The sequence below is a fragment of the Sturnus vulgaris genome, chromosome 2 (assembly GCF_052056855.1).
Source record: "Sturnus vulgaris isolate bStuVul1 chromosome 2, bStuVul1.hap1, whole genome shotgun sequence".
Classification (NCBI taxonomy): domain Eukaryota; kingdom Metazoa; phylum Chordata; class Aves; order Passeriformes; family Sturnidae; genus Sturnus; species Sturnus vulgaris.
The window spans coordinates 11,380,254-11,404,006 of NC_142244.1; the positions used below are offsets into that span (position 1 = coordinate 11,380,254).

General features: G+C 43.4%; 1 protein-coding gene and 1 long non-coding RNA gene across 2 annotated transcripts; one reads left to right on the top strand and one right to left on the bottom strand.

The window, feature by feature from the left end:
- Positions 1–4,979: 4,979 nt before the first annotated feature.
- On the top strand, positions 4,980–13,442 carry HSPA13 (heat shock protein family A (Hsp70) member 13). The gene is made up of 5 exons (XM_014872983.2): positions 4,980–5,047; positions 6,535–6,875; positions 8,194–8,407; positions 8,987–9,154; positions 10,054–13,442. Exons 1-5 carry the CDS (start codon positions 5,023–5,025, stop codon positions 10,722–10,724), a joined length of 1,419 nt encoding a protein of 472 aa, XP_014728469.1. The 5' UTR covers positions 4,980–5,022; the 3' UTR covers positions 10,725–13,442.
- Positions 13,443–15,747: 2,305 nt separating this feature from the next.
- Positions 15,748–19,535, bottom strand: LOC106851204 (uncharacterized). Its single transcript, XR_015801925.1, has 3 exons — positions 19,400–19,535; positions 16,668–18,516; positions 15,748–16,153 (listed from the first exon to the last, which is right to left on the bottom strand). It is a non-coding gene; the product is annotated as an uncharacterized LOC106851204 (long non-coding RNA).
- Between the last annotated feature and the right edge of the window lie 4,218 nt (positions 19,536–23,753).

Here is a 23,753-nt window from a genome sequence, read left to right on the forward strand (position 1 = left end):
TATATTTATTTGAGTGCATTCTTGTGTTTATCCTTTTGCTGTCATTTACAATACACCAAATTGACAAGCCTGACTGACATCTGTATGGATTTCATATACACAGCAACAACATGAATGAGGTAAAGAGGCCTCTTGGGAGACTGCTGGAACTCTTGTTCATTATCATTATCACCATGATGATTGGTGCAGATGATGAGACTCCCAGCCATCCCATCCTTGAGCTCTGCAGCCTCCCATACAGCAGGGTGCTGCAAACACTGCTGTGAGTGATCACTTTTCCTGTCACCCTGTGCAGTACCACTCTCCCTGCTCCTACACAGGACACCCAAGCTGAGCAGAAGGTGGAAGATGTGTCCAGGCACCAGCACAAATCCAAGCCAAGCCATGATTCAGGGCTATTACCCCAGGCTGCTGTAGCTGGGGAGAATCCTGCCAAGCTCACAATTGCCTTTTGGCCTTGTAACACTGGGCCATTCACCATGGTCAAGCAGGAAGACAAGCTCTCAGTTACCAGACCAGTAAGTACCAAACTGCTTTGTCTCTTCAATTAAATGTGTCTGGCTTTTATTTCTCACACCACAGAAAGCTGCATCAGCATTCAGAGCAACTGAAATTCAAGTAGAAAAGTGGGACAGATAAAAAAATCTGTGAAAATCTCTTTCCTCTTTCTAACTGTTTTTCTTAGACATCTACTGGGTTACATTATACTGGCATCACTGCAACTGTATTCATGAAAGGGGAAATAGTAATCTCATTGTTAACCTCAAAATTATTTCATGAGGTTTCGGTGAAATGGGTATGTTAAAGCAATTAAAGAAACTGCAATGAAAATGTGGCACCGTTTTCATGACTTACACCTTTACAAGACTTTGGATAACTACTGCTAAAGGTTAATATGCTTTATATGAATCTGCAGGTATCTGTCAGACACCAAAAGCAATCTGGGGAAGGAATGCTGCATGGCAGAGACATCTGGTGGGAGCTCCTTGCACTCCTCCCACGCCTCATGGTTCAGCTCCCCGGGGTTGTGGATCCTGGGAGAAGCCCTGAGCTGCTCCTGCTGCCTCCAGCTGGGGAGTGAGTTGGTGGCTAATGGAGAATTCAGCACACCCCTGCCCAGCCATGGCCAGTCAGCCACTCAACAGGAGCCAGAAATCTTTAGGCTATATGCTGGAATTTTAATGGAAACTTTTGCATCTAAATTGAAGGCTATGCTCCTCTATCCAGCTGCCTGACATTGAACTGTCTGTCAGAGGAAAACTGGTTAAATTCTTCTCTTTCCCAAGCATATACAGCAGAAGATCAATGTTTTAATTAGGGAAAGGAACTATCAGTGATTTCTGCAATTTTGACAATGTGCTCGCACTAAGGCGCTGTAATCTAAGTTAAAAACTGAAAATGAGGTTTCAGATTCTAGCATCTCCTAAATGCCTAGCATCAATCACCTCCCTTCTCAGAGAGACATTGATTCTACTCTCCACCTACAAAGTGAATCTCAATCCCTCTCTCCCTTCCTCCTTCAAAGTGGGAAAACACGGATTGATCATCCTGGGTTGACGGGATCACACTGTGCTTTGACCATATCCCAGCATCCTGTGTTTCAGTTTCAGACACTGGCTTTAAAATGATGGAGACAATGCAGAAAACACTCACTGAGTAAACCCTAGAATGATAAAACCCTGTTTTGTACAACAGCAGAAGAGAGGACGCTTTGCAAACTCAATTCCCTTTTCTCCAAATGCATGGATAAAGCTGGTGCAAAGCATCCTGCAAATGAAAACAAGCTGTATTTGATTCCACGCACACCAAATGCTTGAACTGTGTTTAGCACATCACAGGTGGAGGGTTTGAGTGATAATCCCCAGTGAAGCAGGATTTTTCCTGCAGACACCAGTTCACATCTGATGGGAGACTGTTTTAAAACCAGCCTCTGCTCTTACATTGTAAGAACAACTCTCTCCCTCAAGCTACTTGCAGACAAAAACATGTTTACCTCCACCTATCAAAGCACCAGGGGAAAAGAACAGCCCCTTGAAGGAAATTAATCCCTGAAAAGCATTTGAAATGTTATAAACAGCTTACTAGCAGAGTGAACAGATGCACTAAGAAGGATAAACAAACAAGAATTTGCCCAGCCCCTCGGAGGGAGTTGGCTGCACACCCCCTTTACACTCACACCAGAGGCAGGCGGGTGTCAGGGTCCCAGCGTGTGGTGGCCAAAGGCCACTTGGTGTGGCCCAGCCCAGGTATCCAAGGCAAGCAGCCCAGGACCAGCAGCCAGCCCCTGGCACCGCAGCACCTCGCACCCCCTCACTCGGGGGCATCCAGAGAAGCTTTATCACAGCTTTTGCTAAGCAGTGGTGCAGGTGTGAACCTGCACTGCCTACCCTCGGGTGGGGGTGCTCACCACGGAGTATGTGCCTTGCCTGCTGTTACAGGGAAGTGGCAAAAGCACAGCATTCCAGGAAAACAAAACTAGCTTTCCAGTGTCTGCCCCAAACACTTTTATGCTTTCCCCACAAGGCACTCCATGGGGCAGGGTCTACCCATAGCTTTCTCTCCCAGACAAATAAACCCCTCCCTCTATTGCCTAATGAATATTGAATTATTCTGTGCAAAATCAAGCTGTTTTCTCCAGAAACACTGAATGTTCTCTTCTGTTCCTGAACAATCCATTACTGAGTGTAGCACTCCCTCAGATAATGGAGGAAAATGGAAACAGGCCTCCCTCTCAAAAACGAGAGCAGGTAAAAAAAGGTGATGCAGAAGACACAGAAGACATAATGCCCCAAAACACAAGGGCAAGATTACTAGGATTAGTTCTGCCTATTTTGCAGATGTAAGACAAGTTTGGCATCATTGTGCAGAGTCTAGGAGTATCCATGAGTAGGTCCTAATAGTCCATGGAGAAGATGTGGAGGGAAAGAATGAGGTCCTTCTGGACTTCTTCTAAGTACATCTGCTGAAGTCCATGTGCTGCCTACAGAATATGTGTGGTGGACTGAGCCTTCAAACTCTGCAGGAGCCCAAACCAACTATAGGGGAGTCAGCGGCTTCTGCAGAAGCTTCTGGCTGGGCAGAGCTTTGCTGCAGGGCAGAAAGCCTGCTGAGATGCTGGGATGCTCCCCTTGACTTGACTCCCAGGCAGGTGGCCTGTGCTGTGTAATCCTGCAGGGAGCAGCCCGGCCTCCAGGGAGTCAGTCAGGTGAGGAGGCCTTGACTGACACACTGAATTCATTAAGCTGCTTTGCTAGGGAGAAACAGAACGGAAATTACACAGGAAAGGGCATTCGAGTTCTGTCCTTGGGCAGGTATAGTAACAAATGATCCCAAAGCCTTTTAGAGGTTTAACCTCAAGGACAAAACCCAAAGCTTGGCCTCTGCTCCAGAAAAGGAAGAAATCTCTGAAATGAGGGGCTTGTATCAGCATTTTTTAGAAAACATATCCCTACATATCTGCACTCTGCTGAGTCATATTTCAGATGGTCCCTATGTATTAAAAAACGGCTGCTATTAAATATCAAAATCATGAGCAAAATTCAGTTTGGTTGTACACCCTGTTTGTGCTAAACCTTTCTTTCTGCTCACCATCCACTGACAGTGGCATAAAAGACAAAGTGTCTGCTCATGAGTTACATGGATGAAGAAATATTGTAAACAACAACTAGGAGTTTTCCTCCACTTAAAAATGAGCACAGTTACAATGGTCCCACTTCAAGAAACATGATTAAAGTAGCCAAAATAAATTAAGAAAAGAAATTAAGTTACCTAAGTCATTAGAAAACAGTCAGATCATGACTCATTAAGGAGGCTGAATGGTTTAACCTTCTCTTCCCTTTCCAAAGAAGTTTCCACTGTCTCACACTGAGAATGAAGCACATCACTATATGCTAACCATAAGTGGAGGATGAACCCAGTTTTTACTATTAAGTTAAAGCAGTACCACTTTCTTTGCATATAAAAGAAGCTTTTAAGAAGTGAGCTCCTGGGAATTACTTCTGGGTTATGTGTTCTTCCATCACTTAGGAGAAACAGAGATGCTGGAGAACTGCAATAGGACTTAGTCTAACTTTATTTCCACTATGCTATTTGCTACCAGCTACTCATTTATGAATATTTTCTATTTAAAAAGCTTCTAACTTAAACTTCTCCCTGAAACAGAAAGCTGCTCTGCAAAAACCCGAAAATCCATTACTCCTTATGAGAGTGGAGCAGAGCAGAGGAGTGGGACAAGTGATGAAAAAAAGCCACCTAGTGCTTCACACTGCATTTCTGAGTGGTTACCAATTCTGTCCCTCCGGGTCAGGCCTGGGGGACAGGTTTCACCTGCATTCTCCTCAACTCTCTAAATGCCAGCTGCGCCAGAAGGAAATCCCTCCTCACCATCAGTAAGAGAACTAGGTAACTTGTAGCCAGTGAACTGTGGTTTGTTTGCTGAAATGAAAATTTATTGTGAAGTTTTGAGAATCGGTGTGCTTGATTTGTGGAAAGGTTCTACTCTTCACCCTGCGCAGAACAAACAATGTATCCTTTCCGAACCTGGCTTTCACCGTGTGAAAGACACAGCACCAGGCTCTCTCGAAACCCTTGCAGAGGAGGGAACTCGGTACTTTCTAGCTGAAAACCGAGCAAGATAAATGAAGGTGTCCTGCTCCGGCACTGCCACAGCCGCGGTCTCTGACGCCGCACGCCGGCGAGAAGCCGCAGAACACCATGGCACCGGGGCCGGCGAGACTACAGCTCCCAGCAGCCACCACGACCGCCCCACCCCCCCGAGCCCGCGCATGCGCCCCTGCGAGGGCACACACCACCTCCCCTGCTAACGGGTAAAGTGCCTCCCGGCCCATTGGCTGGTACCTGCCGGAACCGGCTGCGCCGCGATGTGTACTGGGAGTTGTGGTTTTCTAGCCCCCAGCAGCAGCAGCTGACGTGAGCGGGGAGGGACGGATACGAGTACTACCGTTCCCGGCGTGCCCCGCGCGGCCCGGAAAGAGCCGTCAGCGGCTGGAGCCACGGGCAGACATGGCGGGGCAGATGGCTGTGCTGGGTGAGGCGGTGGTGCGGCTGGGCTGGGAGGTTTGGGGGAGTTTTGCTTCCGCTCTCGTGTCTTTCTGCCGCCGGTGTTGCCCCGGCTTGGCTCTCCAGGGTGTCACGAGCTTCCCGTGCTCGGTGTGTTCCGCTGTGTCCAATTCTGGGCTCCTCTGTACAGGAGCGAGATGGAACTCCTGGAGCGGGTCTAGCGGAGGGCAGCAAAGGGGACTGGACATTTTAGAAGCAAAGGCTTAGGGGGCTGGGGCTCTTCAGCCTCAAGGAGAGATGACTGAGAGGGAACCTCATCAGTGTCTGTCAGTGCCTGCAGGGAGGGGTCAGAGCATGGACCAGGCTCTGCTCAGGGGTGTCAGCAATGGGACAAGAGGCAAGGGGCAGGAACTGATGCACAGGAAGTTCCACCTGTACAGGAGGAAGAATTTATTCCCTGTGCAGTGGCCAGGCACTGGAACAGATCACCCAGAGAGGGTGTGGGGTCTTCCTCACTAGAGATATTCCAAAACCATCTGGATGTAATCCTGTGCCATGTGCTCTAGGTTGATCCTGCTCGAGCACGGAGATTGGACCAGACGACCCACTGTGGTCCCTTCCAACCCGACCCACTGTGGAATTCTGTGAAAGTCAAAGTGCTCAGTGGCACATTGCTCAGAAATGCCTGGGGAGATTTGCATCCCAGAGCAAGCCAGGGCTTTCTGACCAGTCGCTTTGAAGCACTACTATGACAACCCTTCCCTGCTGGGAAAAAAAAAAAAAAAAAAAAAGAAAAAGTCATCGACTCTTTGAAATGTAATTTATTTACATTTCTTGGTGAGATTTTGTTTGTTGGTGCTTTTTTTTGGTAATCATCTAAGGCGTTACTTGATGCTAGACTTTTGGGTTTCCTGTGTCTTTTGGTTATAAATAAAATTAAAATCAACCAAACAACAAACTCTTCTGCACATAAAACTGGTCTTCCCTTTGGTTTCAAGGTACAGAAAAGATGCAGAAGTATGGGAAGATGCTTCTTTGGGAGCTACAGCTGAAATGGAATGAGTTAGTATGGGTCTCTCTCCCCTTATTTTTAGATTTCTGGTGAAGCTAGAATTAGAAGTTTGTCATTTCACTGTGATTTTGGGCAGCCCCATTAACTCGATGTCCTTTTAGGGTCCTTAATAGGCAATTTCTCCAGAAGTACTAATTAGCCTGTGTTATTGCAGAAACATGCAGAGAGAAATAGAATTATTACAGTGTGATGATATTTTTGGCTTGGCTGTCTCTTGGGCTTTTTTTTCCCTTAATCAGTTTAATATTTAATGCCTAAAATTCTTGACTTCTAGCCACTCTCTGTTGAGAAGGAAATTAAAAACTAATTAAGTAGCTAAACAGGCTCTGGAGTGTGAAATAAAGCTGCAGGAGGTGCAGTATGTCACATTGTGTCATTTCCACTGACCTGTAGGTTTGCAGAGTTGATCCCCTAACCCTGCTGTTCCCAACTCCATGTTTCAGGCTCTGCTGTGCTGGCCCTGCTCTTAGCCAGCTACCTGGCACAGCAGTATCTGCCCATGCCCACCCCCAGAGTGATCGGGATCGACCTGGGCACCACCTACTGCTCCGTCGGCGTCTTCCTGCCTGGAAGTGGGGACGTGAAGGTCATCACAGATGAGAGCGGGCACAACAGCATCCCCAGCGTGGTCTCCTTCACAGACACAGGGGTGCATGTGGGCTATGAAGGCCTGGAACTGGCTGATGCCAATCCTCAGAACACCATATATGATGCCAAGAGATTCATTGGGAAAGTCTTCACTTCGGAAGAATTGACAAGTGAAAGCAGCAGGTATCCCTTTAAGGTAAGCAGCCAGCACCTTCACGTCCTTCCAAGCAGTAAGGTGCAGGACACAACCCAGGCTGGGCATGAACAGATCCAGAGCAGCCCTGGAGAAGGATTTGGGGGTGCTGGTGGGTGAGAGGCTGGACATGCCCCAGCTGTGTGCTCTGGGAGCCCAGAACCCCCCGAGTGCTGGGCTGCATCCAGAGCCCCGTGGGCAGCAGGGCAGGGAGGGGATTCTGCCCCGCTCTGCTCAGACCGCACCTGCAGGGCTGCATCCAGCTCTGGGCTCCAGCACAGCAAGGACAGGGACCTGCTAGAGCCAGCCCAGAGCAGGCACCGAGGGCATCAGAGGGATGGAGCAGCTCTGCTGTGGGGAAAAATGGGAGAATTGGGATTGCAGAAGTCTTTGGGGTGAACTAATTGTGGCCTTCCAACACCTGGAGGGAGCCAACAAGAAAAATGGAGAGAGATTATTTACACGGGCCTGGAGTGACAGGACAAGGGGGAATGGCTTCAAACTGATAGAGGGTAGGTTTAGACTAGAGATTAGGAAAAACCTTCTTTACTGTGACGGTGGTGAGGCCCTGGCACAGGTTGCCCGGAGAAGCTGTGGATGCCCCATCCCCGGAAGTGTTCAAGGCCAGGTTGGATGGGGCTCTGAGCAGCCTGGTCTAGTGGAAGGTGTCTGCCTTGAATTGGAAGGAGATGAGCTATAACGTTCCTCCAACCCAGTTTTATGACACCTGAAATGTAGTTGGTCATCTTGTCAGACCTTGACTCATTTGGCTCAGTCTGATGTGCCTGAAAACCATAAGAGGTATCCAGAGAGAGGAAGGAAAGGATTGTGGAAGGATTGTGTACAGGATTTTTTTCTTCAGCACTTTACTATTTACTTGACCAGCAATGAGCATGGTGTGGAATTGGTTGAAAAAAAAATTTGGATACTGTAAGTGATCTTTGTAGTCTTTTTGACTTTTTAATACTGTTAAGAGAAGCTGTTTCAGCACTAAGCTGTTTATTTCCTTTCAGAAACCTGAAGGGTAACCTTATGATTAAAACAGCATCCATCTGTCTTTGAATGTGGTGTTGGAAGTTGATTGCACCTTTCTAGGTCTTAACTTCTTTTAATGTGTTTTACTGGGTCACAGTGGGTGTCATTTGTTTGGTTATACTTTGACCCCTAATAATAATCCTCCTAATCAAGGAATAAAAGTGATCCAGAAATGGCAAAAGCACGTTTAAATTTTTCCAGAATAAAGAGACTACATGCAAATAAAACATTTGGTGGGAACTGGGAAGATTTCTCACATGAGGGTTGTGTTGCTTTATCCTTCTAGATTGTCAACAACAATGGACTAGCTGAATTTTCTGTGACAACTAATGAAACCTTTCACATCACTCCAGAGCACATTGGCTCTAAGCTGCTGCTGAAACTGAAGAAAATGGCAGAAGCCAATCTTGGCATGCCCGTTTCCAAGGCAGTCATCTCCGTACCAGCAGAGTTTGATGAAAGGCAGCGGAATTCCACCATTAAGGCTGCTAACCTTGCAGGTGACGTCTCTCTATTCTAGAGCTCTTCTTGGAGACCTTGAGGTCTATTTCACTAACAGTACGGTTTTGTGGAGGATATAGAAACAGTGAATCAGTGACAGAGAGTTTTAGAAAGGATTTATTGTGAGGAACAACTGAGAACTTCTGAGTATGAAAGGTGCATCTTGCTGACACAGATATACATGGCTGGAAGTGAGTTTTACTTCAGGGAAAATAGTCTTTTTTATAATCTCCAAATAGGGAGACTACATGGAGCACCCTTGGATAATCATTTAAACAGAAATAGAGCACATGAAATAAATCTCCTTAGCAAGGTTTCTCTGGAAGCAGTGTGTTTGGACACGTTATGGTTTGTGATTTTGCCCTGGTGCTGAAACAGTGTTATTTTAGGATTAAGTAAGGAAAAGATTTCATTGGATATTACTGCTTAGGAAACTACTTCCTTTAGATCTGACACTTAACTTGAGATGAGTGTGGTTAAAGAAACCTCAACAAGTAATGGCAAATGTCATTCTGATGTAAGAACTGCAGTTTTCTGAGGCATACCTGAGTGTTGCTTGCTGTCTCTGCTCTTCACAGGGCTCAGCGTTTTGCGAGTAATCAATGAGCCCACAGCTGCTGCTATGGCTTATGGTCTCCACAAAGCTGATGTGTTTAATGTTCTGGTGGTGGATTTGGGTGGAGGAACTTTGGACGTGTCTCTGTTGAACAAGATGGGAGGGATGTTCGTCACACGAGCCATGGCAGGTGAGAAAAATACTTTTGTTTCTCAGGGAGTGGGAGGCAAGCTGCACCTGAAGTTGCTGTTGGAGGGACTTTTTTAAAACATACCAGCCATGTTACAGAGTGTTTTCCCAATGCATTCTCAGCTGGTTTTCATGCAATATTAGGTTTGTGGCTGGTTTCAGCAATTAAGACCACAAAGTCATAGGTTTTGGATGACCCGGAGGGGTAAGTTGTGTTTTCATTTTATCCGTGTCTGTTAACTTTTGCGCCCACTAATAAAGTGCTGGTGCATGTTACAGTTGCTTTGACTGGACTTTTGGGGGGCTGGGATTGTCTTCCTGTCACCTTTGCCCAAACTGGGAATACTGGCGGATCACTGATCAGTGTTTTGGTGCATCCTCGCCTTGTGTTTCGTGCCGGGTCAGTTGAGCAGCGTTTGGGAATGCACGGGCTGTTAACCCAGAAGTTTTGTGATTTGTGTATGAATGATTCATCCCTGAGCACAGAGCTTTGGCAGCAGTGTTTGGTCAGACTGTAGTGAAGAGACAGCTGTGCTTCAGTTGGCCTGCATGCACACAGCTCTGAGGTCCAGTGCCAGCTGCCTGTGTTGCCTTCAGCAAGCAAGTTCTGATGTGAGCTGCTCCAGTTAGAGTGGAACAGCAAGAAAGGTTCAGCAGCTTCACTCTGATTTAGTCAGACAGAGGTCCACTAAGTGATTTACTGTCAAAACAAAACAGTGGAAATTACCCATCATGTGTACAGTGGACAACAATTTTGTCTGTTGTCACAGCTTTGTGAGCTCAGGTGCTTGTGGTCCTGTGATTGTTCTGCCCCTTGAGCACCAGTGAAAGAGAAGCAGTGTGCTGCTTTCTGGGGCTTTGGGGGTGCTCTGTCTGATGCCTTCTATTCTCATCTTTCAGGTAACAACAAACTTGGAGGACAGGATTTCAATCAGAGGTTGATGGTGTATTTATATGATCAGCTCCATCAAATGTATGGCTCTCTGCCAACACAAAAAGAGGAGATTCACCGCCTCAGACAGGCCGTGGAAGCTGTTAAATTAAACCTCACTGTCCATGAGGCAGCTACACTGAGGGTGCAGTTGACTCTGCCAGCAAACAAGCTTACAAGAGAACTTGCAAAAAGCCAGGTAAAAACAAACAGTGCACTAAAAGGCGAGGCCTCACAGAACACAAAAGGCTTGAAAAATCTTGGAGACACTTCCAGAGTAGAGGACAGCTTTGTTGAAGTTGTGTTTGAAACAGAAATCTCTCGGAAGCTGTTTGAGATGTTAAATGAGGACCTTTTTGAGAAGATTCTTGTGCCCATTGAACAAGTTTTGCAGGAAGGGCACCTGCACAAAGCAGAAGTGGATGAAATTGTGTTAGTTGGAGGCTCCACACGCATTCCCAAAATACGTGAAGTTATTCGGGACTTCTTTGGAAAGGAACCCAACACCTCCGTAGATCCTGACCTGGCAGTTGTGACGGGCGTAGCCATCCAAGCAGGAATTCTTGCTGGGTCCTGGCCTCTCCAAGTCAGTGCTATAGAAATCCCTAACAAGCATTTACGAAAGACTAATTTTAACTGAAAAGAAACTCTTCTCAATTGCATTCCAGCTCTCCAAAAGGATCCATATGTATCTGACTGGCAATGGAACCTAATCTTAGCTGCATTCTATTCAATTTTCACTTGTTCCTGTTAGGTGTTACTGGACACCTACCTTTGCTAAAGCTTGATGTTACTTTAAAGGTACAAACGAGTTCTGAAGTGTGATGTGTTTACTTGGAGATTGGATATTGGATGTAAATGCCAGTGATGACAGACCCACATTTTCTTGCTAAATTTTATTAGCAAATCCTTGAGCGGTGTGTATTTAAATTGTAAAGAGAGTGTGACCAAAGATTTGAGATGATGTGGTACTGAGATATTCCTGGGTCCAGTGTATTTGCTTGGAAGGACTGTGAAGCAGCGTTAACGCACAGAGTGCTGGCAGTGTTCAGCTTACACTTATTTGTTAGATTGAGCCATTCAAACATTTAAGCACCTTTCCTAAAGGCATCTGGCAGCTTAAATGAGACTGAGGCATTCATTTGATTCTTCTGCTGTTCATAACAGCATAATGGTATTGCTGAGGCTCTGTGGCAAATTGTCCCATGATTAGGAAACCTTATTGAAAATGTAGCTCTTGCCAATGCAGTTTCTTGGTCTCCAAGGGCTTCATTCCTGACCTGGCTGTGATGGTTAAACACAGGTGCTGCTGTTTTACCACTGATGTTCTCCACAGAGAACGAGGGTATGTTGCCAAATATTCATACCTGCTCCTGCCTTATTTTAAAATTACGGTGACTTTATGTATCTTGAAGCCACACCTGCCTGTCTTCCCTTGAATTTGACCAACACGAATTTCATTGTTCTGCATTTACAAGTGTGTGTGACATCTTCTCCCTGAAGTACCCCAAGCCATATTGTCCCTGGGGAGAAAGTGTGGGACAGAAGGGATGGCCTGGATGAAATGTAGTTCCTGTAGCCCTAGCAAATGAAAATTGACCCAACTGCTTTGTACTTTTTGACTCATACGTGGTTAAGGTTTTGTCATATCCCCACTCTAAACTGAACAGAGGTTATAGCTGTCCTACTGGGAAAGAAGCAGTGTTGTGTGTAACTCGGGGTTTGAGGTGGCACTTCTTAGGACTCTCTTTTAGGCAAATAGGTCGCTATCCAGGTATCTTGAAAATATGTGAGGAGAACAAAGTTACTGATCTGAAAAAAAAAAAAAAGAATTGGTGACAGTTCTCTTTTTGGAGAGATTAAGCAATAATCAAACACCAGCTGAATTCTATTATCTGCTTGGAACTTCATGCCAAAAAAATACGTCATTCACTTAAGACTGGTTTCAACATCCATCAGCCCAGTCTTCATCAGGTAAGCTCTAGTAATAGGTGGTTGTAAGGATTTTCTTCTCTTCTCCAGAATAATTTTATATTAACCTTGCTAAGATAAAGTATGGGGCTTAGATTTATTATTTTAACCTATGACTATATTAAAATAGGCTTATTACTGTCCTGGCAGTAGGCCTGATTTATGGCACTGCTGTAAATCAGTTGTGCTGATTCAGCTGTTTGCATAGCTATTGTCTAAATGCATCTTTGAAGTAATCCAATTAGAAACCTCTTAAATTGAATCACAGTTGCAAACAGCCATTCCATCAGCATTGTTTAACTTGACAGAGGATTCCCAAAGTACTACTGACATATGTTTAATTTTCCTGAGTTGAAAACCAAAGTAATTTTTTTATTTGAGGATTCTTTTTTTTCCTTTGTGCCTCTTTGAAAGTGACCCCAACTAAGTCTGTATAGAACTTCCAGTAAGTAAAACTCCTGCAGAGAAAGAAGTGCCTCTTCAGTGACACCATGGATAAATGCCAATATGCAGCACAGTCCTCAGTTGCTGCTGGAGGCCTTTGCTTTGCAGATAAAATGTATGTGTTCAACATCTGTACCAACGTCTTTAGAGTCATTGTGGCCTTTCCTTCTGCCCTGCTGTAAGTTCATCTCAAAATCCTGTAACTGGAGTTACAGTAGGACTTTGGTCTTCATGTCTTTAATGGACTGTGTAAAACAAGCAGACCTATACAGAAATAGAACCACATCACAGGGAAGTTAAATGATTAAAAGCTTTTGCAGTTTTGTGACAAGTTAGGTAGGAGCTGTTAAAACTCCCAAAGCAAATAAATGAAGTACTTTTTTCTTTCACATCCTCCTTTACCCTGGGGGAGTTAAATTTACTTCAGTGTTAATCTGGGAACTGGAAGGGAAGAGCAGGTTGTTAACTTGTGAAAACTAAATTCACAAAAGGGTATTCAGATTTCTATACAGGTTAGATTTTTTAGTAGAGAAGTTACTGTACACTGGATATCACAATGCATCCTTATTTATTAAATTTTCTGAATTATTTATTTTGTATCTTTTAATACTGTATTTTGGCACAAACAAATGAATTTTAAAGATGACTCCACTGCACTAAGTGGATATTTCCAGGTATGCACTTGGGCTGCTTAGCATAAGTCTCTCTGTAAAAAAGCTGATATTTGAAGGCTGAAATCTTTCTGTAATCCTTATGATTGCCTGTGGTAGTAGATGTATAACAAATTTCTCTAGCTAAGGCTTGTTTGACAAGTTGAAATTCTGAAAGCATTAAGAGGCCTCAAAAATTATGTGTACCCTAATTATTTCCCAGTGCAGATGATGAAATGCATTTTATAAATAACATTTTAGATTTTTTTAATAAAAGCAATTTCTACCCCTTGGATCTGTCTTCTTTCACTTTCTCAAGGAAATTCTCTGTCTTCCTCAAATTCCTTTGAAGCACAGAAGATGAGGTTGTGTTTGCTGTGAGAGCGTTTCTACATTTGCCTTGTCTTGAGGAGCTGTAAAGTCTGCAGAGCCTGAACAATTACAGTGTTTCATAAATGTTTCAAAGCTGGCAAAAAGCAGAAACGTGTCTCTTGGTGTGATGGAAAGGGGGAGTTCCTGCTCTACTTCTATGCAGTTTCTCCTGTGATACTACCAGGAACATGGAGAGCAAGGGCAAGGAGCAGGGCTGAGGGAAGCAGCTCCTGAGAGGGTGGTGCATGTGCGATTTTTGGGCACTGTGGAGAATGAAGTGGGAGCAGAGCATAAGCAGGTTCTCCTCCATGCTCCTTCCTGTGAAAAGGAATGATGGAGTCCTGGCCCCTTAGGAGCCTCATTCTTAAAGTCTGCTCTCGTCTCCTGCCTGTCCCACTCTTCCTACGAGTGGTTCCACAGGACAATACTGGAACCCAGTTCCCAAATACCAAAGAAGCTCAAGGAATTCCTGTTTGGAGGAGGAAGGTCAAGGGGGGAAAGGTGTGTGCCAAGCTGCAGAGCTACCACATGGCTTTGTTTGTGCTGGTGGGTGCAAGGGTGAGTGGAGTCCGTTCTGAACTCGGCCAAACGGCCCTTCTTGGTTTCCTAGAGTGAGTCTGCAACATCAGGTGTGAGAGGAGAGGAGAGGAGAGGAGAGGAGAGGAGAGGAGAGGAGAGGAGAGGAGAGGAGAGGAGAGGAGAGGAGAGGAGAGGAGAGGAGAGGAGAGGAGAGGAGAGGAGAGGAGAGGAGAGGAGAGGAGAGGAGAGGAGAGGAGAGGAGAGGAGAGGAGAGGAGAGGAGAGGAGAGGAGAGGAGAGGAGAGGAGAGGAGAGGAGAGGAGAGGAGAGGAGAGGAGAGGAGAGGAGAGGAGAGGAGAGGAGAGGAGAGGAGAGGAGAGGAGAGGAGAGGAGAGGAGAGGAGAGGAGAGGAGAGGAGAGGAGAGGAGAGGAGAGGAGAGGAGAGGAGAGGAGAGGAGAGGAGAGGAGAGGAGAGGAGAGGAGAGGAGAGGAGAGGAGAGGAGAGGAGAGGAGAGGAGAGGAGAGGAGAGGAGAGGAGAGGAGAGGAGAGGAGAGGAGAGGAGAGGAGAGGAGAGGAGAGGAGAGGAGAGGAGAGGAGAGGAGAGGAGAGGCTGCAGACCCTGGCTGATATGCTTAAGGCAAAACTGCCTTTCCCACCCTAAGCCTGTTAGGAAGTTTGCTTCAGTAAGATATTGCTGCATGGAAACACAGCAGGAGCATTTCCTGCTGCTTCTGCCTTCACTGCACTCCTTTTTCTGAAGTTATAGTCAAATGTGAGGGGCACAGCTTGCTGAAAGAGAAGGAATGGCTTTGCTGACGCTAGTCCAGCATTTTCTTTTCTCTCAGGCTTTGCCATTGTTCAGTCTGCAGCTCTCCCAGCCGTTGCCTGAAGTGGAAGTGAAAGGTTATGTCACCCTGGCAGTAAGTACAGAAAGCCCACTCCACAAATAAAAGTAAATAAAGTAAAAATTACCATGCACTGATGCCTCTACTCTGACTGTTTTCTCTGGACCCTTTTTGAGGTAATGAAGGCTACATCCCCTAGCCTATGTGTCCAAAACATTCTCTTGGGCAAGAAATTAAGATTGTACTTGATAAATCAGGTGTCAATATTAAGCTAATATAACAGGTCTGTACCCAAGAACTTTATTCCGTTTGTTGGGCTTTTTTAAGCAGTTGATGGGGATCTTAAGATTTGATTACATTGGCTGTGTTGGTATTAAATTTCAAGAGCTTCAAGAACTGCAATAAAAACAGAAATGACAATTTATGTGGCCTACAGAAGCGGATACATCTACCTGACACTTCACGTAAGTGTACATAACCTGTCCTGCTTCTGTAATTTCTATAGTTTACATTAATATTTACTGGCAAAGAGGCAACTCCACCTGACCGCATTTTTTGGGATTCTTTCACAATGGGATTTTGTAGCACTCAATTAGATATGTAAGAAGTGTTTTTTTAGTTTTTCAGAAATCACAAAAGGAAAACTGACTTAATGGGGCACATTTATTGCCTCAAGAACTACCTAAGTATACGTGAGGATGTGCATATCCTAAAAATCAGCCCCAAGTGACATCTGTCTCCATGTCCACACAACAAGCAGTTTTGTTTTTTCCTGAATATGTAATCATAATAAGAATTATTAAATAAATTAGCATAATGTCAGAACAATTTAGTTCAAGTTAATTAAAACCAGCATGTCAACAGCAAGATTTATTTTTCAATCAGTCTTTATTAATGCAACAGTTTAAACATATGCCATGAAAATCCCCACTTCATTCTGTTTTCCCAGTGCCAATATAATAAAAACAAGTGACTTGTATAAAATCTGAATTTTAAGAAACGTGCTCAATATATACAGATTGTAGCTGTAGTAAACAGCAATGTTGCGAGGAGCTCTTGAGTAAGTCAGTTGTTTTATATGGAATATAAAATATTGCACCTATATATATGGAATGCCAGAGATCCCTTGAGCACTCCTTCAGAATTCACTCATTCATTATCTTCTTATCCCAGCCTCTGCAACCATTTCAGAAAAGGCACCTTTTCATAGTAACAAATTCTGTGGTGTATCATATTCTAGAATCCTTCCTGCATCCATAACAGGCACTCTAAAATAAAAGAGCAGAAAGATTTCTGAAGAAAAATCAGCTCTTCAGCCTCATTTACTCATTTCATTAAGCTCTCTGCACTTTGGTGGGTTTCAAATTTGTTGGGGTTTTCTTTGGATTTTTTGTTGTTGTTGTTGTTGAGTTTTTTGGTTTATTGTTGGTTTTTTTTCCTGATTTGATTTTTTTCCATTTAAATAAATGAGCACTTTTCTATCCAAATCTAATAAGGTGCTGCATGAATTGCAACACCACACTCCCCCTTCCTTACACTTATATTCTTGAGCTGAAAATAGTTCGTTCCCTTGGCTTCCCATACAGCAGAGGCCATCAGAATTTATACCACTGTGACCAGTGTTCATCTCAAAGAAGCTTGCACTACCAGAATAGTTCTACTAAAAATGACAGGAGATGTGTCATTTCTATCCTGATACCTTCTGAAGTAAATTCTCTGGAAGGATCGCATAGTTTTACAGTACTGGAAAATAACAGCATTAGCACTTTCTTGATTATGTACCTGAGATTTTCACCACCTTTTGACATCTCATGGAGGAGCTTCTTTGGCAATGACTGGACAAAATCCTTTAAGTCATATAGTTCCAGCACTTCCCACAGTTCAAGGTCAGAGTGTTTTACAAGTAGATCCAGATTTGACTGCAGTGTCCCAGAAAACAAGAATGGAACAACAGTGTCCCAGGAAACAAAAGGTCTTAAATAGCAGCAGAACGTGAATGCACAATTACAACACAATCCTGAAACAGGCTGTCGTAAATACTTACATTAACAGAAGGAACAGAGACAAATAATCTTGGGAATGGATCTTTGCAAGGGAAGTTTTAACAGTTTGAAGCTGCTGAATGGGAAGACAAAAATTGCATGCTTATCTGTGAGCTCAGTTCTTCATTAAAGTGAAATAAAAAGGGCAAGGGATTTCTTGTGCATTTTCTGTGCTCTGATTTTGTGGCTGACTAATCACCTGCCCAGCACCTGGCAACTGCCACAACACATGAATTATTACTATACTTAGGTTTGTAGAGCACTGGGGACTACATTCATGAGCACTGTTAAGAAAAATTAGAAGGCTATGACTCTAAGTGAAATATCCTTAATTTCCTATAGGAAAGGTGACATATTCAGCAACATGAATATCTGCACAGATTTATAGGCTGAACAAATGCTCCTAGAGATGGTGAACACACACCATGACCAAGTGCAGTCACAGTGGATGTGACCCAACAGGCAGGCATAAGAGGCCAACAACAGTTACAAGTTACATGTAAACAGAACAGTGACAATTTTGAGGGAGCTCAATGACCAACAGGACAGTTGAAGTGGTAGCAGAGGTTGTGCCTGTTCTTCATTTAAACTTCATGTTACTTGCACTAGAACAACGTTAAAGTAATTTGCAAATCTGTACTTTAATGTGATCCTTAAAAGCTGTTTGTATGAGATGCATTTGGCTCATGTGAAGAAGTTACATGCACACTGGCAGCTGTGGTATTTGCCATGCCCTTGTTTCTGTCCCAGATTTTTACCTTAATCCACTCTCCTGATCTATGCAGTTTAACACTCCAGACTCCACCTAGTCTTCACAAGCTTCAGTCTCCCCTTTTTCCACCTTTCAGTTCTATTCTGAACCCAGCCTGTAAGTTCACTTACAGGGTTCCTCTTAGTTTAGCTGTCTGGATGTGGATCCAATATACTCCATCCACAGTAAATCAGACTCTGCAACTGCAGTTGAGGAAATACTTTGTAAGTCACAACTGTCAGATGTTGTGCAGATTTGTAGAGCATTAGCCGCTTAAAACAAGACAAATGTTACAACCAAATATTGTGTTCTGAAGACCTGTGGCATAATCAATTTTTGTCATATATTCTCACTTTTGAGAATACAGTTATATCAAAAAGTTGTATCAAAATTAGAAATTATAATAAAAAATGGTGAATTTGCCATTCCCCTAACCAAATACAGTTCTCAAAGGAAAAGCAGCCAAGGATTTGCAGGAATCTTTAGGTATTTTCTTTTAATAATCTCTTTCTTGGAAAGACCTAATCTATTTTGGTTTAAATATTAGCATCATCTCTATGCATCGTCCGTGGGTAGATACACACAAGAAAGGTTACCAAGGTTAAAGCTCCTGAAAAGCTAAAGGAAAAAAAACAAAGCCTGCCTTTGAAAAACACCAGATAAATTAACTGCAAGTGATGTTAACAGCAAAATGTTTATACTATTACTTACATTTAGAGCACAGGATATTGGTAAACCCACTGTAGAAGAACTCACTGTATTTCCAGACAGTGCTACAAACAAGGGAACAAAGGATACCATTAAATTTCCAAAAAACTCAAGCCTGACAGATAGCCACCTGTAATAAATCAAGGCAAAGAAAAAATGGAATTACTCACCAATATTTTTATAGCCCACCGAACTTTGAGATTATATTACCAATTTACCCACTTCACAAAAGAGTTCCCATTCTACAGATTAATTGGGCACACAATGTGACATATCTGGAACTGGTAGCACTTCTAAAACCAAAACGCATGTGTCAACTCCCTTCACTCCTCATACTGCTTTGTAAAATCGAGATCAATTAAAAATTAATAACTACTGCTTACTTCCACATTAGTTCATACTGCCATTCTCAAGGTTAAGATCCTCAGCAAACAGAAAATCCTCTAAACAGCTCAGAGAAACTTTGGTCTACGAAATGAACACATGCAAAAAAAAATAAATATATATATATATGAAATATTTATAACATGCACATGCTACCTTGATGTTTAAATATTATTTTTAAAGCTTTAGATAATACGGAAAAACATATTCCTTGTCTTATCTGAGGCCAGATATAAAAGGTGTTTAGGTGTTTAAAAATATTTTCCTTAAAGTACTAAACAATCTAAAGTGATCAGTAAAGTGATCAGGGTATTTTTCCCCTGAGGATCTCCTGCTGGGTAGTTCTGACTCTTGTTTTCATAAACCTGTGGTTCAGCTTTTTTTTTTTTTTTTTTTTTTTTTTTTTTTTGGTTGGTTAAATAGTGGACAATAACTTTCTTCACACAATGAAGAAAGACAACATTTTGCCTAGGAGAGCCCAGGAGCGACTGCAGCCACACCAAGGAGTGAATTCTGTGCCCCGGTCACCACCTCCTTATAATAATCCACCTCTTTATGATAATTCCGGCCTAATCCCGGCCCAAGGACGCAGTTGCAGCCTTTTCCAGCAGGTGCCGTGAAACACCCACCGACACAACCGGCGCTCCTCTGTCGTTTCCCACAATAATCTCTGTTGTGCTTTTAGGAAAATGCCGAACGGTTTCACGACAATGCGACAAATGACTGCAAGCAGGCGATAAAGATGTATGTCCCCCTTTCCCTGGCAAGTACACCCGAGCCTGCACCTACGCGCCCTCACAGCGCGGCTGTGAAGGAGTGCCCGTGGTCGTGCCTATTCCCTGCTCCTGTCTGCGGCCTGGACATTCCTCCTTATCCATGCAAAGGACATAGCCCAGGCCACACCAGCTGCTCTGTCAGGGACAGACGAGCAGGCATCCAACGCGGAATCCCAGCGGGTTTCAGGCGGCCGTGGGGGAAGCGGGCACCACTCGGATCCCCACCCGGAGCCCTCCTCCTCCTCCTTCTCCTCCTTCCCGCTCCCGTCACCTCATGGCCGGGGCCCAGCGGCTCGTAGCGGCCCTGTCAGAGCTCTCGGAGGGACGAGGAGGGAAGGGAAGGGCGGTGCTGCGGCCCTGCCCGGCCTCAGGCTCGCCGGGCCGCCCTTGGCCAGCCCCGGCTCCTCGTCAGGGAACCGGGGAGCGGAGCCGAGGGAGCGGCCTGGGGCTGAACCGGGGGGGGTTTAGGCTGGATGTCAGGAAAAGCTTCTTCATTCAGAGCTGTTTGAGCGCAGGAACAGGCTCACAGGGAAATGGACACTGACCGACTTCAAGGAGTGTTCGGACAATGCTCCCAGGCACAGGGTGCGACTCTGAGGGATGTCCTGAGCAGGACAAGGAGCTGGACTCCATAACTGGTCCCCTTCAACTCAGTGTATTCTGTGGTTCTGTAGCTATTGTATCTGTGAAAAACGAGGCTCACTTTTTTTGGAAAATTTGAAAAAGTTTAATAAGAGACAGTAAGGGACGATAAAGTAAAAGGTTACAACGGTTGGGTGCTTGGCATTTAGCCAAGAGCACACAGTAACTTAGAAAACACTTTTTAAAATGCATTAACTTGTATATTCATAGACTTTCATGCATTATTCAAAATCACTCCTAGCTTGTAAATTAACTTTTTATTTCTTGTGGCTCTTTTTTGTTAGTGCATTTTTGATAAAGGAGATTAATTTTTTTTTTCCGTTTTTTTAATTTTGGTGTTCGTCATCCCTGTCTTCATTTAGATAGGGTAATCTAAGAATGTGAAGAATTTTTTTTATTATCTTTTTACTACTTTTTTGAGTTAGTGACATGAATAAAAGTTTTTTATGTTACTATGTTATAGTCTAAGAAAAACTATATTTATCACACTACTATTTCTAAGTTTTATTAATAGAACTAAAAGAAACTATATTTGTTCAGCAAAGTTTTCTAACATTATACATATAGCATTCATTTTAATATTTGCAAAAAGACAACAATATATACTTATACACATGGCACATTTCAAAAATACTATGACTCTTGAACATTCATTTTTTATAAAGTTCAAAGATATGAGCATTTGTCTCATATAAAAATAGAAAAAAACCCCAAAAAACAACAAACAATACAAAAAACCCAACAAAAATCATCAAAACCAACCAACCAACCAAAAAAAAATTAATCTAGTTATCCAGTATTAACGTGTTTGTTTGGTTTTTTTTGTCTTTTTTTTTTACTTCCTCTGCTTCTGGCCACACTCTCTTTGTCTTCTTTTGTTATTTTTGGTACTCTGTGTGTCATTGTCACAACTCTGCCATTTTCTCATTCTTTCAGAGGGTCTTTCCTCCACCTGGTGCCCTTCACATTCACTGGAATGACAGAGCCAGTTCAGGAGAGCTCTGTGCAATTTTAACATTTGCACCTTGATTCTGGTAAGGACAAAACTATACATTTGAAGGCACTGGTGGAGACATCTGCTGGTAAGGAAATTGTTGACCTGATGGACTCTTTACCGTGTGCTGTCATGCTAAAAAATGGCACTTCTAGAGAAACAGAAGCTTGAATTGTTAACAGTGTGAAAGTTCTGAAGAGTTTAATTTTGCACACATTATGGCTTAAAAAATTAAAAGACTGACAATAAAATAGCACGGAAAGATTGAAAATAAAGCCGATCTATTTTATTTCAACATCTAGTATAGCTGGGAAAATAAATAGAATAGAAAAAGAAATGGAAAAAGGAAAGAGTGACATGTGAGGGGATGCACGTTCTGTGGCTGTGCTGGAGGAGATGGGGAGGAGGACAGAGCAGAGTGGGCACAGATCCAGCTAGGGGCCGTGTTGTGGTGGTTGCATGACACTTCAATGTTTTAAGGGACTTAGTTCAGTTTTTCTTTCCTGTGTTTCCCCTGCTGACAGGAGGAAAAGGTTGATGTTGGCAAGCCTTGCAGTGGAATCATGCATGGCACAGGAACAAGGCTCTGGGAAGAGCTGTGTATGCCACAGGCTATTTCCTTCTCTGAGTGAAACTGCAAATGAACAGTGAATAACTACTGGGAAACCACCTAATTATGTGAAAACTGGGCTAAGAAGCTGCACTCCCCAAATGCTGCCTTCATCAGCATGGTAAAGCATTGTAATAGTGACAAAATACACATGTACAATGTTGGATGTTGTTCACTTCTCTATAAAAATTACTGGAGTAGTTTTGCTATCTTTAAAGCTGGAGTTACACCTGCCTGCACACCTGCCTGGTTGCTACAAACAGGCTTCAATTGTGTACAAATATTCAGCATTCCAAGTATATTTTTAAAGTGTTATTTTACAAAGGAGTGCATTTTCAGAAATCATCCTGATGACAACAATGTGAAAAATAACCATTAAAGAATTTATTTTCCAAAGCGTAAATGGTGTGCACTGCCTCAGCACCCATATTTTCTAATGGAGGATTAGTTACCAACTTGTCAAGTTTCTTTAGAAAGGGATTATCAATTTACAGGAATTGCAAACATCAGTGTCAAAGACGGTAAGTCTTAAATTTCTTCCAACAAGTCAGTTTCTTTATTTGCAATCTTTAGACAGCTTATTTTCATAGTTAAACATACTGTATTGCAACAGCCCAGTGGGATTTCCTCTTGCCTGGAAGGGAGCAGTGCTCTTAAGTTTATTGGTTAGAGAAGAATTTTTCTGTAGTAGTGGCTTGTGAAGTATGAGAGATGAGAGTTGTTCCGAGAATGGGATTTCCCAACACTTCGGAATCCCTGGGGACAGAGAGGAGATCAGAAGGGGAAATGCCATTTGCATGTGACCACAGATCAGCATATCAAGGCTTGTGTAAGAATTTGATTATAATCTTGAAAAACCACACTGTAATGCTTTCAGATGCTATTTTATGAAAAACTTCTGGAGATAAGTTCAGTTGTAATAGTCCCATTATTTTATTGATAGACCACAGCAATCTTTTCCTGCAGTAAAATGAAACTTTTATATCTTTTTTCAGCTTGAATACTTGGCCAGTCTTGAGAATTTTTTAGTAGCTGGCAGTCTGTGGGGTTTATTTTTAACCCTAAAATTATCAGGGTTTATTCAGCAGGTGGTACTCTTGACAGTCCTGAGCACTGTGGGGGACAGTCAAAGTCCTGAAGAGGCATTGCCAGCATCCTCCACTGGTTTGCATAAGGCAGATAACTCTGGATTTCAGTGTGAGGAGGAATGCATCCTTGTGGGAAAAGCACGAGGCATAATGAATGGGCATAACAGTGCAGCAAAGCGGGATGGGAAATAGCTGAACTTAGAGTTTGTGAGAGTGTACCTGAAACTCAGAGTCACGATGAAGGATTTATCTTGACAGTGAGCTGTCAGTAGAACCTACGGTATAATCAATAACAGGAGTTGAGATTTCGAATTTCCCAGAAGCACAAGTGCCACTGTTGATGAGCACAGTTTCCTTGTCACATGGCAGAGACGTGAGTTCACTCCAGTTCAACATCCTGATTAATACCACAAAACTTTCTGGACATTGATTTGGTATGGGAGTCCTTTCCCAACATTGGTTTCAGAGGGCTTTGAAAACATGAGGGGTTATATCAACATTACTGTGAGCTGGGCTTATTTCAGTTTTCATTTCAAGAGAAACTTAAAACGTCCTCTCTTTTCCCCTTTTTTTGTGTGAAAGAACAAATGTTAGCAGTTTATTCATAGCTGGTGGATTAGGTACGTGTAAAAGTACACGTGTAAGATTTTCTTCTAAGACCAGGTGATTGGCTCTTGGATAAGCCCAGTAAATGTTTTACTGGGGCTATTAGCAGTTTGGTTTTAGTGGTGTTGATCTCTCCATGCTTTAACTTGTATATGAATGGGTACTGTATACAGAGTGCATGCTGAGGCTCCTTGATTAGAGGTTTCTTGGGTGCACTAGGCTTTTGTTGTAACAATAATCTAGATTAAAAAGTAGGGAGAGGGAAGA

What these genes read in the sequence shown, in the direction of transcription:
- HSPA13 (XM_014872983.2), top strand. Translation starts at nt 5,023, where the DNA reads ATGGCGGGGCAGATGGCTGTGCTGG. An exon ending in GCAGCAGGTATCCCTTTAAG is followed by an intron (nt 6,876 to 8,193) that starts GTAAGCAGCCAG and finishes TTATCCTTCTAG; the next exon opens with ATTGTCAACAACAATGGACT. An exon ending in TAAGGCTGCTAACCTTGCAG is followed by an intron (nt 8,408 to 8,986) that starts GTGACGTCTCTC and finishes TGCTCTTCACAG; the next exon opens with GGCTCAGCGTTTTGCGAGTA.